Source organism: Dermochelys coriacea, chromosome 11 (assembly GCF_009764565.3).
Source record: "Dermochelys coriacea isolate rDerCor1 chromosome 11, rDerCor1.pri.v4, whole genome shotgun sequence".
Taxonomy (NCBI): domain Eukaryota; kingdom Metazoa; phylum Chordata; order Testudines; family Dermochelyidae; genus Dermochelys; species Dermochelys coriacea.
This window is the reverse complement of record NC_050078.2, coordinates 75721173-75736680: the sequence shown is the minus strand read 5'-3', so window position 1 is coordinate 75736680 and position 15508 is coordinate 75721173. Positions and strand designations below refer to the sequence as shown.

The 15508-nt window shown below is 45.9% G+C and overlaps 1 protein-coding gene across 1 annotated transcript; it reads right to left on the bottom strand.

The window, feature by feature from the left end:
- Positions 1 to 5716: 5716 nt before the first annotated feature.
- LOC119863533 (anterior gradient protein 3-like) lies at positions 5717 to 15267 on the bottom strand. The gene is made up of 8 exons (XM_038422111.2): positions 15179 to 15267; positions 14249 to 14392; positions 12615 to 12678; positions 11619 to 11671; positions 9936 to 10012; positions 9359 to 9422; positions 7676 to 7759; positions 5717 to 5796 (listed from the first exon to the last, which is right to left on the bottom strand). The coding sequence occupies exons 2-8, from the start codon at positions 14385 to 14387 to the stop codon at positions 5747 to 5749; spliced, it is 531 nt and encodes a 176-aa protein (XP_038278039.1). The 5' UTR covers positions 14388 to 14392; positions 15179 to 15267; the 3' UTR covers positions 5717 to 5746.
- Positions 15268 to 15508: the final 241 nt, after the last annotated feature.

The following is a 15508-nucleotide window of genomic DNA, read 5'->3' as shown; positions in this document are numbered from 1 at the left end:
GAACCAAATAATTAGAGCCAAGTGCAGCTGAATTATGTAATGCTAGATTTATGGAAGGATTCTCTCGCAAGACTTGACAGAGGTCAGCAAAGTTGTCTCCCTTAGATTGACCTTGTTTTCCACCGCCTTTTTCATTTTACATACATTTTGTTAAGCCACATGTTTTTAAGAAGACACTTCACATAATGAGTATCAAGATTAAATTTGATAAATAAGGAAAGAATTTGTGTGCTTGCAAGCTATTTCATTACATTATATTTAATTTGCTGACATTTCCTTAAGCATCTTCCCCAGCCTGGCATAGTCTCCCTCAATACGTTCCAGCGAGAATCTAGCCGTATCATTTGTTCCGACGTGAAGGACAATCAGTGGATTCTTTCCTACTCCCACTAGGATCCTCTTCAGCCTCAGGTCCACATCCCGTATCCTAGCACCCAGCACACCCTTCTGTCCTGTGGATCAGCTCTGGTTACAGGCAGTGATGAGCTGACAAAATCTTAACAACCGGGTCCCTATAAAAAGTTCTGATGTAAGGGATGTGCCCCAGTATGTATTTTTTGTACCAACAGGGTTACCATACGTCCGTATTTTCCCGGGAGGAATTTTTAAAATTTAAAAATTCCTCCCGGACGGCGATTTAAGAACCAAAAAGCCTGACCTGTCCGGGAAAATACGGATGTATGTTAACCCTGCCTAATGTTCTTTTTTTAAAAGATGGGCCTGAGCTAGAAATGAGCTCCGTTTCACATGTGTGGGTTCCCACCACTCCCTGGGAGTGTGCTAGGGTGATCAGATGTCCTGCTTTTATAGGGACAGTCCCGATTTTTGGGGTCTTTTTCTTATATAGGCTCCTATTACTCCCCACCCCCGTCCTCATTTTTCACTTGCTGTTTGGTCACCCTAGGGTGTGCACATGTGCGGATCCCAGCTGCTCCCTGCCCCCCACATTGAAGCAGGTGTGCAGGGTTACTGCCCTGGGAACTGCAGGGCACCAGTGGACATGGGGCCAGCTGCAGATAGGGGTGTGGGGCAGGGCTAGCTGCGGGCAGGGCAGGGGATGCGGAGCTGGCTGGAGACAGGAGGGTGTGGGGTTGGCTGGAGGCAAGGGAGTATGGGGCTGACTGGAGGTAGGGGCTGGCTGCGGGCAGGGCAGGGGGTGCGGGGCTGGCTGCGGGCAGGGCAGGGGGTGCGGGGCTGGCTGCGGGCAGGGCAGGGGGTGCGGGGCTGGCTGGAGACAGGGCAGGGGCTGGCTGCAGGCAGGGTGGGGGGTGCAGGGCTGGCTGAGGGCAGGGCGGGGGGTGCAGGGCTGGCTGAGGGCAGGGCAGGGGGTGACTGGAGACGGGCTGGCTGCAGGCAGGGGGTGCAGCAGGGGCTGGCTGCGGGCAGGGCAGGGGGTGCGGCAGGGGGTGCGGCAGGGACTGGCTGGAGGCGGGGTGCAGGGGCTGGCTGCAGGCAGAGGGTGCGGGGGTGGCTGGAGGCAGGGCAGGGGGTGGCTGGAGACGGGCTGGCTGCAGGCAGGGGGTGCGGGGGTGGCTGGAGGCAGGGCGGGGGGTGGCTAGAGACGGGGGCTGGCTGGAGGCAGGGGGTGCGGGGGTGGCTGGAGACGGGGGCTGGCTGGAGGCAGGGGGTGCGGGGGTGGCTGGAGACGGGGGCTGGCTGGAGGCAGGGGGTGCGGGGCTGGCTGGAGACGGGGGCTGGCTGGAGGCGGGGGGTGGCTGGAGGCAGCGGGTACGGGGGTGGCTGGAGACGGGGGCTGGCTGGAGGCAGGGGGTGCGGGGGTGGCTGGAGACGGGGGCTGGCTGGAGGCAGGGGGTGCGGGGGTGGCTGGAGACGGGGGCTGGCTGGAGGCAGGGGGTGCGGGGGTGGCTGGAGACGGGGCCTGGCTGGAGGCAGGGGGTGCGGGGGTGGCTGGAGACGGGGCCTGGCTGGAGGCAGGGGGTGCGGGGGTGGCTGGAGACGGGGGCTGGCTGGAGGCAGGGGGTGCGGGGGTGGCTGGAGACGGGGCCTGGCTGGAGGCAGGGGGTGCGGGGGTGGCTGGAGACAGGGCAGGGGGTGGCTGGAGACGGGGGCTGGCTGGAGGCAAGGGGTGCGGGGGTGGCTGGAGGCAGGGCAGGGGCTGGGTGGAGACGGGGGCTGGCTGCAGGCAGGGGGTGCGGGGGTGGCTGGAGACGGGCTGGCTGGAGGCAGGGGGTGCGGGGGCTGGCTGGAGACGGGCTGGCTGGAGGCAGGGGGTGCGGGGGCTGGCTGGAGACGGGGCCTGGCTGGAGGCAGGGGGTGCGGGGGCTGGCTGGAGACGGGGCCTGGCTGGAGGCAGGGGGTGCGGGGGTGGCTGGAGGCGGGGGGTGGCTGGAGGCAGCGGGTACGGGGGTGGCTGGAGACGGGGGCTGGCTGGAGGCAGGGGGTGCGGGGGTGGCTGGAGACGGGGGCTGGCTGGAGGCAGGGGGTGCGGGGGTGGCTGGAGACGGGGCCTGGCTGGAGGCAGGGGGTGCGGGGGTGGCTGGAGACGGGGCCTGGCTGGAGGCAGGGGGTGCGGGGGTGGCTGGAGACGGGGCCTGGCTGGAGGCAGGGGGTGCGGGGGTGGCTGGAGACGGGGCCTGGCTGGAGGCAGGGCAGGGGGTGCGGGGGTGGCTGGAGACGGGGGCTGGCTGGAGGCAGGGCAGGGGGTGGCTGGAGACGGGGCCTGGCTGGAGGCAGGGGGTGCGGGGGTGGCTGGAGACGGGGCCTGGCTGGAGGCAGGGGGTGCGGGGGTGGCTGGAGACGGGGCCTGGCTGGAGGCAGGGGGTGCGGGGGTGGCTGGAGACGGGGCCTGGCTGGAGGCAGGGGGTGCGGGGGTGGCTGGAGACAGGGCAGGGGGTGGCTGGAGACGGGGGGTGGCTGCAGGCAGGGGGTGCGGGGCTGGCTGGAGACGGGGGCTGGCTGGAGGCAGGGCAGGGGGTGGCTGGAGACGGGGCCTGGCTGGAGGCAGGGGTTGCAGGGGTGGCTGGAGACAGGGCAGGGGGTGGCTGGAGACAGGGGGTGGCTGCAGGCAGGGGGTGCGGGGGTGGCTGGAGACGGGGGCTGGCTGGAGGCAAGGGGTGCGGGGGTGGCTGGAGGCAGGGCAGGGGGTGGCTGGAGACGGGGGCTGGCTGCAGGCAGGGGGTGCGGGGGTGGCTGGAGACGGGCTGGCTGCGGGCAGGGTGGTGGGTGCTCACGGGGAGAGCAGCAGGACGCAACCCAGGCCCAGCAGAGCAGCCGGGGACTCATTAGGCAGCATCGGGAGCCCCAGGGCCAGGGGAGCAGCAGCAGCAGCAACAGGGCTCGTACCCAGGGCCAGGCGGCAGCCCACATGGCTCCTGTAGCGCAGCGCCCCCGGCGGCCGGAGAAGGAATTACATCACTTCCCGGCTGGAGCCCATCAAAGCCTTAATGCCCCCTGCAGGGAAATCCGGCTGAAATCATCTTCCTTATCCATCGATCTGACTGTCATCCACCTCTTTGAATCCTCCACTGCATCGAGGTAACATCATCTTCTTGCTCTCTATAACTCCACCTCCATCTTTGTATTCAACCTATAATCTGAGTGTTGCTCTTGATGACCCCCCACTCCTTCCCCCTCACTCCTCCAGCAATTATGCCATCTTTGATGTCCTCTTCTACAACCATCTCCAGGTGGTTTTCCTCCATGGGCTGCCATGCATGGCCCACCCAGCCCTCCTCCCTTTTGTCTTCCAATCCCTCCTTAATTCACTTCCTCCGTGACACCCAAAGGAAGTGTCAGTGGTCACGGTGTAACCAAGTGTGTTAAATGCATTTGTAAAAAAAAAAAAAACAACCTAAATGTGGCTAGTCTAAAGCAGCAAGTTACCATATGATTGTGCTGCTGAAATGTTGACCTTCCTTATAGATGTTTACACTCACTCATCACGTCACATCTAAATGTAGATTGTCAACTCTCCAGTGCAGGGGCACCATCTCTGTTTGTGTGGATGCTGTAAAATATACTTCAATAAACCTAGTTCTTTATTCTCATCCCACTGCTCCCTAGAAATGCTAATGTAATTTCGAGAATGTTCTTAATGCCAAAAAAAAGTTGAATTTTTAAAGAGATTTTATAGGCCTTGTGTTTTCCTCTCAGATACTATCGCAGGATCAGGTTCTGTTTTTCTCCTTGAGCATAAGTGTGGGTTTGGTCTGAAAAGTGATCGTGTAAGCATGACTGCGATGGTTTGAGACATTTGGAATCTATTCTGCCTCTGGGATGGTGAATAAAGTCATTAAAGATTCAGCAATAAGAACTTTGGTCATGTGTGACCCAAAAATCATCTCTGATTTTCAGATCCGAATCTCATGTTGCAGAACTGGCAGTTAAATTAAATCATTATGAATGGAGCAATTTTGATGGGAATCATAAGCATGGAACTCCACACTGTTATTCCCAGTCACTTTTCTGAGTGTAGCCATGCTTATATCAACCAACCAACCATGTAAAGGATTAAAAAAAAAGTTGGACTGGAAACAAAATCAATTGAAGATGATTGTGTGGTGTTCTTTGAATGATAGTAAAGACTTCATGTTTTTAAAAATAGGTAACATTTCTGAGACCTACATTAGTCATGGTGAAAATTGTGTAATGTGATACCTTGCTCTTACCTAATGGTTTTCATCAGTAGATCTCAAAGCACTTTACAGAGGAGGTCAGCATCATTATTGTCATTTAATGGAGGGGGAAACTGAGAAACAGGAAGTGATTTTTGCCCAAGGTCACCCAGTAGACTAGTAGGTAAGGGGTAAGTACAAAACTTGGAAAATGTATACAGCTTGTCCTTGTGTGCATTTTAATCTGTTTAGAATTTTACACATCTTAATTTTTACTACACAACTATGAAAGAGTATATTTAACCATTGCTACCTTCTGTGTCGAGGACGTAAGCAAGATGACATGAGAAAAGTAAAGCAGATTTACAGTTTATAAAAGACTCGTATGGTGGAGGTGTGCAATCAGAGTACTGGGATGTGATTCATAACTAACTATTAGACTGTTGGATGTTTATTACCAAAGAAAACATTGGTTAATCTTCTCTTGGAGCTTTCTAGCAGAAATGGTCACGTGCAAAGAAGTGAAGAAGTACTCATTTGCGAGATTTGTTAGCAGCTTCTCATGGGAAGAAAAAACCAATAGCCCATATTAGAGAGAAATGGTTAAAATATAGGTTTATGTTTTGGAAAAATTAATGGAAGTATATACCCTCCAAAATATATAGCAGAAATGGATACTTAGATATTTGGTTACTATTTATTCAATAATTAAAGTAAACTAGCTCACAAAAAAAACATTGCATTTGACACTTTTTTTTAAATATTAAGTTTGAAAGACATCAGACATGAGCAAAACCAGAATCCTGATGCTTGTATGGTGATTTGTAAACTTGCTAACTTCCTAAATAAACAGTTACTTACAAGAAAGAAGTGTACTGTTCAGATGTTCCCGATACAGCACACAGGGTTCACATAAGTATGACTTTGCCATAGAGTTATTTCAGAGAAGATTGAATGTATTCTAGTCTAATCCCTCAGTACCACCACTTCCTCTATATTAACCTTTTTTGAAAAAGCCACTATGTACAGAACATTTGAAAATGCACTAATGCCACTAAACTTCCAGATTTGTATTTTCATGTTTTCTGCACTATAAGGGTTGTTAAACCCTAGCTTTTGCTGTACAATCTGTCCACTTCCCTGGTATGTGTAGATCTGGTCAGGCCCGTTGTTCATAGTTCTGCGTGGATAAGTGTCTTTGCTCGTCTCATGTTTTCAATCACTGTAGAAAATACTTGAGTTACTGAAAGCACTGACGTTGTTGCTGTGTGCATTTGTTAATGTGCAGTACATACCAGATAGTTACATTATGTGAGAGTGAGAAATAAGACTATACTATGCTTTGAATCTCCTGACTTTTAAATGGTTGGTTTTTTTCAAATAATTACATCTTTCCAGCAATTTTTACATTGATAACTATTCACAACCATAACTGTATCTTAATAAATGTTTTTTGCATGAGGATTTTTCTGTAGAAAATACTTTAAAACACTGATTTGTAAACTTGTAATTTTTTACCTTTTCTGATGGGACTATATTTTAACTCTGGATTTAGTGTAAACTCACATTTAGACCAACACACACACTTCTCAGAGTAGCAGCCGTGTTAGTCTGTATTCGCAAGTGGCACCTTAGAGATTAACAAATTTATTTGAGCATAAGCTTTCGTGAGCTACAGCTCACTTCATCAGATACATTCAGTGGAAAATATAGTGAGCTATTACCAGCGGGAGAGGGGGGGAACCTTTTTGTAGTGATAATCAAGATGGGCCATTTCTAGCAGTTGACAAGAACGTCTGAGGAACAGTGGGGGTGGAGGAGGGAATAAACATGGGGAAATAGTTTTACTTTGTGTAATGACCCATCCACTCCCAGTCTCTATTCAAGGCTAAGTTAATTGTATCCAGTTTGCAAATTAATTCCAATTCAGCAGTCTCTCGTTGGAGTCTGTTTTTGAAGTTTTTTTTGTTGAAGAATTGCAACTTTTAGGTCTGTAATCGAGTGACCAGAAAGGCCACTGTTCTTGTCAACGGCTGGAAATGGCCTACCTTGATTATCACTACAAAAGGTTCCCCCCCCCCACTCTCCTGCTGGTAATAGCTCACCTTAAGTGATCACTCTCGTTACAGTGTGTATGGTAACACCCACTGTTTCATGTTCTCTATGTATATAAATCTCCCCACTGTATTTTCCACTGAATGCATCTGATGAAGTGAGCTGTAGCTCACGAAAGCTTATGCTCAGATAAATTTGTTAGTCTCTAAGGTGCACAAGTACTCCTTTTCTTTTTACACAAACTTCTGTTTTAATCAGTATTTCAGTAGCTTGTAACCTTGAAACAGAGCAATTCAATTAACATATTACTGACCTGCACAAGTGCACTGTTGCCAATGCTTGTGATTTTTTTATCATAGGTTTTAAAATGATTGTTCTTTTTCTTAAAGGCCCAGCTCCTTGAGTTATGTGACTGTGACAATCTCATCTTTCATTTTACAAAATAAGTTTCTAGCCCTCATGGTTTTAGAGAAAAGCTTGAAAATTATCTGCCAAGTACCATAAAGGTTTTAAAACCAGAAGGCAGAGAGAGAACCCAAAATACAACTTTAAAGACCTCATGGTTTTTTAAGGGGCAGTCTCATTATATTAACACTCAGGATTGGTAATATTGCAAGTGGGAATCGTTATCCACTTTAGTGACTTAGCTGATTGAAATTGACTCAGTTTGAAATTTCTAACTAATACTGAAGTTTGCAAAATCCTTGAACGCAAGCAAGCTGCTATGGCCTTCACAGTCTATCACACCTCTACAACCAGCTTCCTGAGGAAGTTTTCAGAGGTTCAGATAGTGTCAGGGAAGTTGTCAGAAATAAACAGCTCAGCTTTCCAGCAATACTCAAAGGCGCTTGTTCCCATTGACAGCTAATGAACAAAGCAAACATAATATTTCAAAAACAAGCTGTTTGAGAGGACGTTCCATTAAAATAGGTCCCTTTTCAAAAATTAAACTCTCAAATCCTATTTCTTTATAAATACCATGTCTTGTTATAAGCTTGAGATGAAACTAACACTGTTTCATGTAAAATGTTGCTTATTTCACTCACAGTTTGAAATATCTTCTGGTTCATATGCATACATTCTGTTCTTATACTTTCCTGTCAGATCGGCTCGAACTGTCATAGAGGGATCTTTAGGAGGGGAAAAGTCCAAAATGTTAGCAATGGAGATCTTTAGGAAGGAGCAGTGCTGCTTAATTTTGGGAGGTGGGGTGGGTTGGGGGTGGAGGGAGAAGAGGGGAGAGAGTCAAGCCTTTAAAAACGGTGTTCATTAGCACAGCACCCTGACGCTGTGTTTAGGCCAGGGGTTCTCAGGGAAAAGTTTTTGGTGGCCTCAGAGTGCAGCCACCAACTCTTGCCAGTGGCCACTCTCACACTTTTTCCTAAAATACTTAATTAGCTTTAGGAAAACCAAATAAATATGCACACATTCATATCCAAATGATTGTAATTTATTTATTGCTAGCTAGTAAGACTGTTGTGAAAAGCGATATTAATAAACATACAAGTATCACTTTTCACAGCAGACTTAATGAGCCCTGGCAGGCCTTGGGACAAATTAAGCCCTGGATGGAGGGTTGGGGGAGGCAGTGTGGGGGCCCGAAGCCCCATGGCCAGAGGACAGAGTCCAGGGACAGAGCCTGAAGCTATTTGGCCGGAGCCTGGAGCCTACCACTGTGCAGCCAGAGCCCAGGGGTGGAGACTGAAGCCTTGCAGCCAGAGCTTGCTGCCCTGTTACCTAAGGGCTGAAACCCAAAGCCTGGGAAGGTGGGGAACTCACTGGCTGCCTGCTCCTACAATATTATGCTCCAGGTGACTCCACATGGGGGCAGGACCCAACCCTGCTGCTGGCCCCAGCAACCAACACCAGGGTGGTACATCCAGGAGCAATGGGGGGGGGGGGATTCTACTTTGCCCTCCCCCCCATCACAGCCCAGGAAGCTGTGGCCGCAAGTAAAGCCCTGGTAGCCACATTTAGGAAACACTTTAGGCTAACAGCCCTGTGGATCTCAGAGCTTAGTCTCTGCCTTAGACTGGCTCTTGGACAATAAACTGGTTAGACGCATCTGAACTGCCATTCTGAGCTTAGTAATGACGCCAGGTAGGTGTGGTCATTAAAAAGGGTCGGTCTTTGTCCCATTCATGCCCAACAATCTAACATTGGGTTTCCCCTGGAACTATTGCTTATGAGGCTAGACCCTGTCCCTGGAAAGCCCAATGAATCCTTAATAAATATTCAGATATAGGCAGGGAGTCTAATTCTTACCTATTTTCACACACTACAGCATGGTGCCACGTTGGGTCTGTATCATGTGTGTATATAGGACCAGCTCCTTAATTGGTATAAGTTGGTATGTTGATGTCAGTGGCACTACACTGATTTATACCAACTGAGGATTTGGCCCATGTGGCCAACATTTAAATAAGGTGACTACTGATTTTTGGGTGGCCAACTTTACACCTTAAAGGAGCCCAATTTTCAGATAGTGCTGAGCAGCCATCCTCTGAAAGGCAAATCTTTTTTAAATATCTCAGGTTAGGCAAGAAAAATCACTAACCACTTTTTCAAGTCTTGGTCATATGTCCTGCAGCTTTAAAAACCAAACCTTAACTATTTAAGTATAAATTGGAGAAATGTGGGTTTCCTGCTGACCAAGCAAGGAATCTGTGCTACACATCACACAAGGCAATTGTTCCATTTTGATTATCACAAAGAATTGGGAAGCTCACCAACAAAGAGGATCCTAGGGACATAGTGGCCATCAGGGGCCAGGTTGTCATCTGTGCTCGAATGCTGAAAGAAAGTTAAATTTTTTTGTGATGGGTCATTATCAGAACAGCTGTCACATCAGTCAAAGCAACAGAAATGGAACAAACTAATCATCTTTATTTTGCTTAAAGTACAATTTGTGGGGTGGTCTATGGAGTCTCCCTCCTCCCCCTGCATATAACACAGCACCAATAGTTAGCTACATAGGGCTTGCTGTGTTGGATCAGAACAAGGTCCCACTCAATTCAGTATTCTGTTACTGACCGTGACCTGCCAATAGAGGTCCTAATAAACCTATTTGAGACTAGATAACATATATCTGGATTTGAGAGTAATAATGTCTCTGTCTTCTCCTCCTAAAAAAGGAATTTTTACCAAACCCTATTGTGGGTTTCCAGCAACTTGGAAACCAGATATTTGAAAATAAAATAATTAATAAAAAAGCCCAAAAGTAAATTTCTGATTTGATATTAAGACTCTTTATTCTGCTGCCCATCATATATTTTGATAATTATGACTTTTAAATTATGATCTTACCACCAGATTAAGCATAATAAAATCCTCTTGAGCCATCTTTTGGATCTCTGGGCTGGAAACAAAAGCTTTCTTTAAAGCTAAAAAATAAACAAAAATAATTTAGGTGGGGAATTTGATCTGCAGCTCACTGTTTTCCACTCCAGTGTATGTTTTATATCTGCTTATAGTGTTCCTAAAACCATCAATTTATGGTTAACATCTTCAGACTATCACATGCACATGTTAGATAAGGCTTGGATAATTCAGGTCTAATAAACTAAGCAGCAGAAAAAAAATCTGTTGTTTGCCTGTGAAGCTAGTTGCTGCTTGATGTAATGTAAAATAGTTCATTCCCTTTGTGGGACTCAATCATAAATCTAACTTGACTTCCTCCAGTAGTCATTGGCATTACAAGACAGAAACATGTATGCATGTTTTATGCTGCATAGAACTAAAACCACTATAATAACAAGTACTTAAAATGTTGCAGGAAATTCTGAGGTCAGAATTTATGTGTGATCCTCAATTTGTTTTGAATGACCTGCAGTGGGATGAAAAGCTAATAGAGCAGTGAATCTTCTCAGCTTTTCTTTGGGAAAAAGGATCTTCCTAGATAATGGAAAGGTACCAATATTCCCTCTTGGAATGACTGACTGACTTTATAAATACAAATGGCCTTGAAGGCTCGAAGGTCCTGTCTTAAAATGCCACACCAGACTGCGTCTCAGGCCTTATGGTGGCATTATAGAGCAATTAGAAGTCACTGCACTTCTAAGAGATGTTACATTTGGAGAGAAGTCCCAGCTAAAGCTATTCTAGATGTTTTAGACCACGTTGATCAGAGAATGGCGGCTGCTGCAGGTCATTGGCAAGTCACTTCTTTACCAATATCTAACTCAGCCCATTTTCAGAATACCATAAGCATGAAGGTCCCTTTATCAATAATAAAAATAATTAGAGGTGGTGCAGCTAGCGTTGCCTGTAATTAAGGTTGCATGACACTTGCCATTCTGGCCCTGTTCTGTACTTGCTTATTATTTTGCCAAACTTCAGCTGTTAGTGCTGAAATTTCTCATGATAATTGTGAATTGAGGAGCCAGAGCTCTGCTGGACCAGCTCTCTGCACAGAGATGGGAAAGCACAGGGAGAGAACACACAAACACGCAAGCCAACTAATAACTTCACGGTTGCAAAGTCAAGCACTCCAAAGTTAGGAAATGCCAGAATTAATATTTTTGCCCCCTTGTCTCATATGCGATGATGCGATCTTTAATGACATGATCACATACTGTTTTTGTAATTTTGTATATACTACATAACTATGAAACAAATAACAGAATATCTGAGCCCTTTTTCTGATAAAATTATAATCCCTGATTAATATAAATTGAGCTTTACCCTGGCTGGGTCTGGGTGAAAGAAGATGCAATGACTTCATTCCCTTGTCAGTGTCCTCTGAGGAAGTTTAGGTGCCAAGGGTATTTTGGATGCTGATCCAAAAAGCTAACAGGTTTACCCTCCATAAACAGTGCCTCAGCCACTGAAGTTTTGACCTAACGCAGGTTGCTAAAAGGTGTTATTGACCTTTTATTGCATACTCTTATCTATAACCCAGGCAGAGTTTATTGCTCCTGTTTTGGAGGATGTTTCAGGACATCTTAGAAGGGATTCAGATTGATTTAGAAGGGATTCCTTTTTTCTCACCTTGGCTATAAGGGCATTCTTCTAAGTGGTGGATGACCATCAGAGGTTTCTTGCTAAAAGAACATGAAAAAGGTGGCATGTCAGATCATTTATAGAAAACACTAACATATAAGCAACTATGTTGTTATAGGGCTATAATTGCATTGGGGTTCTGATGCTGCTTAAAAACCACATCCAGGAACTATGAGAAGAGCTTGATTGGTTTGTCAGTGGATCTTCCAAGTATACTTCCCATACTATGGTCTTGTGCATTGCTTAGCTGTTATAAGTGGAATGTCCCTTCATATTCCAAGTCACAACAATATGGCTATTCGATCATATGGCAGCGGTGATATGCAAAGAAAGGATCATGTACAAGGGTTCTAGTGAAACCGTAACACGCAAATGAAGTTTAATGAAACCAGGATGGAACTACATTCCTATAACTGTCTTCAGCCTGATTGATTTTATAGTATAGAAGTCCAAGACTTTTGAAGTGTGAAAGTTTTGAAGCATGAAAGCTTTCAGTTAGATCAGCAACTGTATTAAAATTAATCTGATAAATACTGTGGACCCAATCCTGCAAGCTGCTCATCTCCTGGGAGGTCACCTCCCACCAAAGTTCTATTCAGCTGTTCTTTAAAGAAAGGCACTTGTAATCTTGGAGAATCAAGCTCGTTCAAGGAAAACAAAGATGAGTCTTTGTCAGGGGGTCAAATGACATAAGTGTAGTTCCTAGAATGTTCATGAGCTTTAGTTTTTCCAAAGCCGCTGTGGGCAGGGTTTGCTTTTTACAATATATTGGTACAGTGCCTAGCTTCAATGGAGTATCAGTTCTTAGTAGGGCCTTGCTCATTGCTGGAATACAAATCAACCATAACACAATCATAGTCAATGGTTTTAGCATCATATTAGCACATTTTGCCTATTTAAACAATAGCTTCTTGTAGAATTATCACCAGTGTCCCTAAGTAAACCCTTTTATGATGCAGCAAAATAAGAATAACTAAAGATTACCTGTTTCTTGATCTAGCTAAAGCTTCTTCGTATGTCTGAACCCATTCAATTTCATCACCCCATCCTATAGAGAAGATAGATTGATTAATCTATTTTGTGTACAAATGGTACAGTTGACCTCTGGAGCAGGTGGATGTCCATACTTTGCTGACCAATGTCACCAAAGGCTAAATGTTGTCTACTACTCATCACTCCTGTTATCCAGGACAAAGGGGAATGAAGAACTTGGAATCTCTCTGGGGGGTGAAGCTTGGAAATAAAAGTTTGGAACCACATAAAATGCATTCAAGCTCTGCCCAGTCTATGTCTTGCCTGCAAAGTACTGAACAATTTCCACCAGACACCTGGTAGACTACGGGTTAGAAAAGTCACTCTTCTACAGATGCAGCCACCCACGTGCTTCACTAACACACATGCTTTTGTTCTATTAGATGATGCCTCCAGGTGGACAGCCATCTGTACCCCCTTTTCACAAGCACTAAACTATCCCATTATCCCTTCATTTAAAACATCTCCTTTCATGGAGAATGGCCCTATTCTATACATCTTTTTCTTTATCCACACTACAATAATGAACCCATTTACTTAGCATACAATGGGTATAGGAACAAAATTCATAAATGCCACAATTCATAAATGCCTTCCAATCTCTTCCTTGTCTCCTTTTTTTGTAATAATCCTTTTTTTCCTCTGTGTGTGTCTATGTGAAGACGGGGACCTTTGTGGTCTTACTAGATTTACACATTTTCTTGATAAGACCAGTCAGGTATATGCCTTTGATCAATTATATGACAATTACCCAAATATACATTATTTCAGTATTTCCAAACATCTACATTTTACAGAACAGTTGTGCTTTAGTGATTAGATACACATCAACTTTGAAGAACATTTAAGAAATCTAACAACAGAAGCAGGTTATCAAAAATCTACACAATACTTTTCAAAACTGATGACTTTCACTCTACAAATATTGCTGTCCTCCCCCTGGTCCCTGGTCTTGTGCCTGGCCCCTAGGAAGGAAAGATGCTGCCCTGACTCTCAGCAGAGGAGCAGCTCAGGAAAGGAAGAGTGGAGCTGGCTGCAGTCAGGAGCCATAGCTGCGGATGTCTGCCTGCCAAGATGGGCAGGAGGGGATGGCACAACTGAACCTGCTGGCAGAAGGCTACATTTGCTTCCTGCTTACATGGAGATTAACCTCTAAGTAGTGGATTGGCAGCCAGCAGGATGGGCAGGGTGAGCAACTTCAGACTCCCTCCCTCCCCTTCATAGCCCATCTAGATTTGGATCTGGAAGCACTGTAGTCCCATACAAGCTGAAAGCTGGGGAAGATATCCCAACCTCCCCAAGGGCCAGAGGCAGGATATATTAGCCTTCAGGGCCCAATCAAAGTGCACCTCTTTAAGAAATGGTTTGGGACTAAACTTCTGAATGTCAGTGAGGGAAGGTCTCCCAGCCACTGACTGTAACTATTGGGAAGCAACAGAAGTCATTTGACTACCTGGGTGCATGGGTGATATTCATGTTTATACATTATTTTTGCTAAGGTAAGATGCCCAGAAGTTATGTAGATGGGCATCACATGGAAATACGAATACAGATAAATGCTTTGCTCAGAGACTTCACCATCTCACCTCGGGAGAGAGTTTGAGGCATCCTTATCCATGTGACGTTCTCCTCCTCCTGCGCAGGGACCTTCTGTAGTTTTCTCTGGGCAGCTACCACCAGGGCATTGCAGAGGAGGAGAGAACACAGTAACTGAGAGGAGTGCATGTTTTCTGAAAGTAAATTCAGAAGTGTCTAGTGTTAAGAGAGAAAATCTTTAGACAGCTTCTGCATAAGACAATACAACTTTGAAATGCCTATAAGCAATGTCTCATGGATGCCTCACTTCAGCAGAAGTTACTCAAGAAGCATTGTTTCTGGTCAAAGCACCTTGTTTCCTTATTGTTGGAGCAAACAATTATGAATAACTCAACAGGATCTTGGGTCTCCATCTATACTGAGCCACGGGATCTTGGACTTTAGCGATCCACTCCTCAAGAAAACTAGAGGAGCTTTCCTGCATTGACAGACGTTTCTACGTATCTTATTACAACTGCACCTCTGAATTTTTTCTTTCACTTGGAGGTCAAAAGTTTCCAACCTCATTGCCTAAAAATAGGTTTCCAAGTCCACTTTAATCAAAGTGGCCTGGTTTTCAGAGGTGTGCTGGTCACTTGTGTGCTGGGGTTGCTCAGCAGCTCTGAACACAAGACTTTCTATTCATATGCTTGTAGCCAAAAATGAATCAGCTACATTTGACAACGTTGGTTTGACATTGCTTCATGGATCCATGTTGTTAAATACGCCAGCAACAATCCTTTACAGCTCTTGAAATAATTTTTTGTACAGATTTTTACTTATTTTAATTTCTTTGTTACAGTTTTTAAACTACAGAATAGCAATGACAGCTGTAGGAACTTCAGCAAGGAGCATGCGTACACCTTGGAAAGGAAATGTATATACTTTTCAGGAAAAAGACAGTCCTATAAAAATGCATTTTCTTAGAATGATTTTCTCACCTGGGACCTTAGGCTGAGGTCTCGGAGCAGAGAGTGAAAATGCACCTCTTCCAGTTACTCATCTGCAATAGGAATAAGTAAGCTAACAGCTATTTATACCCCTGTATTTGCTCAGTTAGTGAGGATGAATGTCAACTGAAATTCCAGGATATCCTGCTCCTGACAAAGTGCAGAACAACCTTTCTACAATAGCTTTCTTTCATCGACACAGCCGTGTGCTTTGGTTTTAATCATGGGATAGTGATTAATGAAAGTATTCACTATAGTGTTTATACTAGACACACCTTCTTCTATCATATTTGCTTCCCTAAGTATGGGCTATGTGTCTCT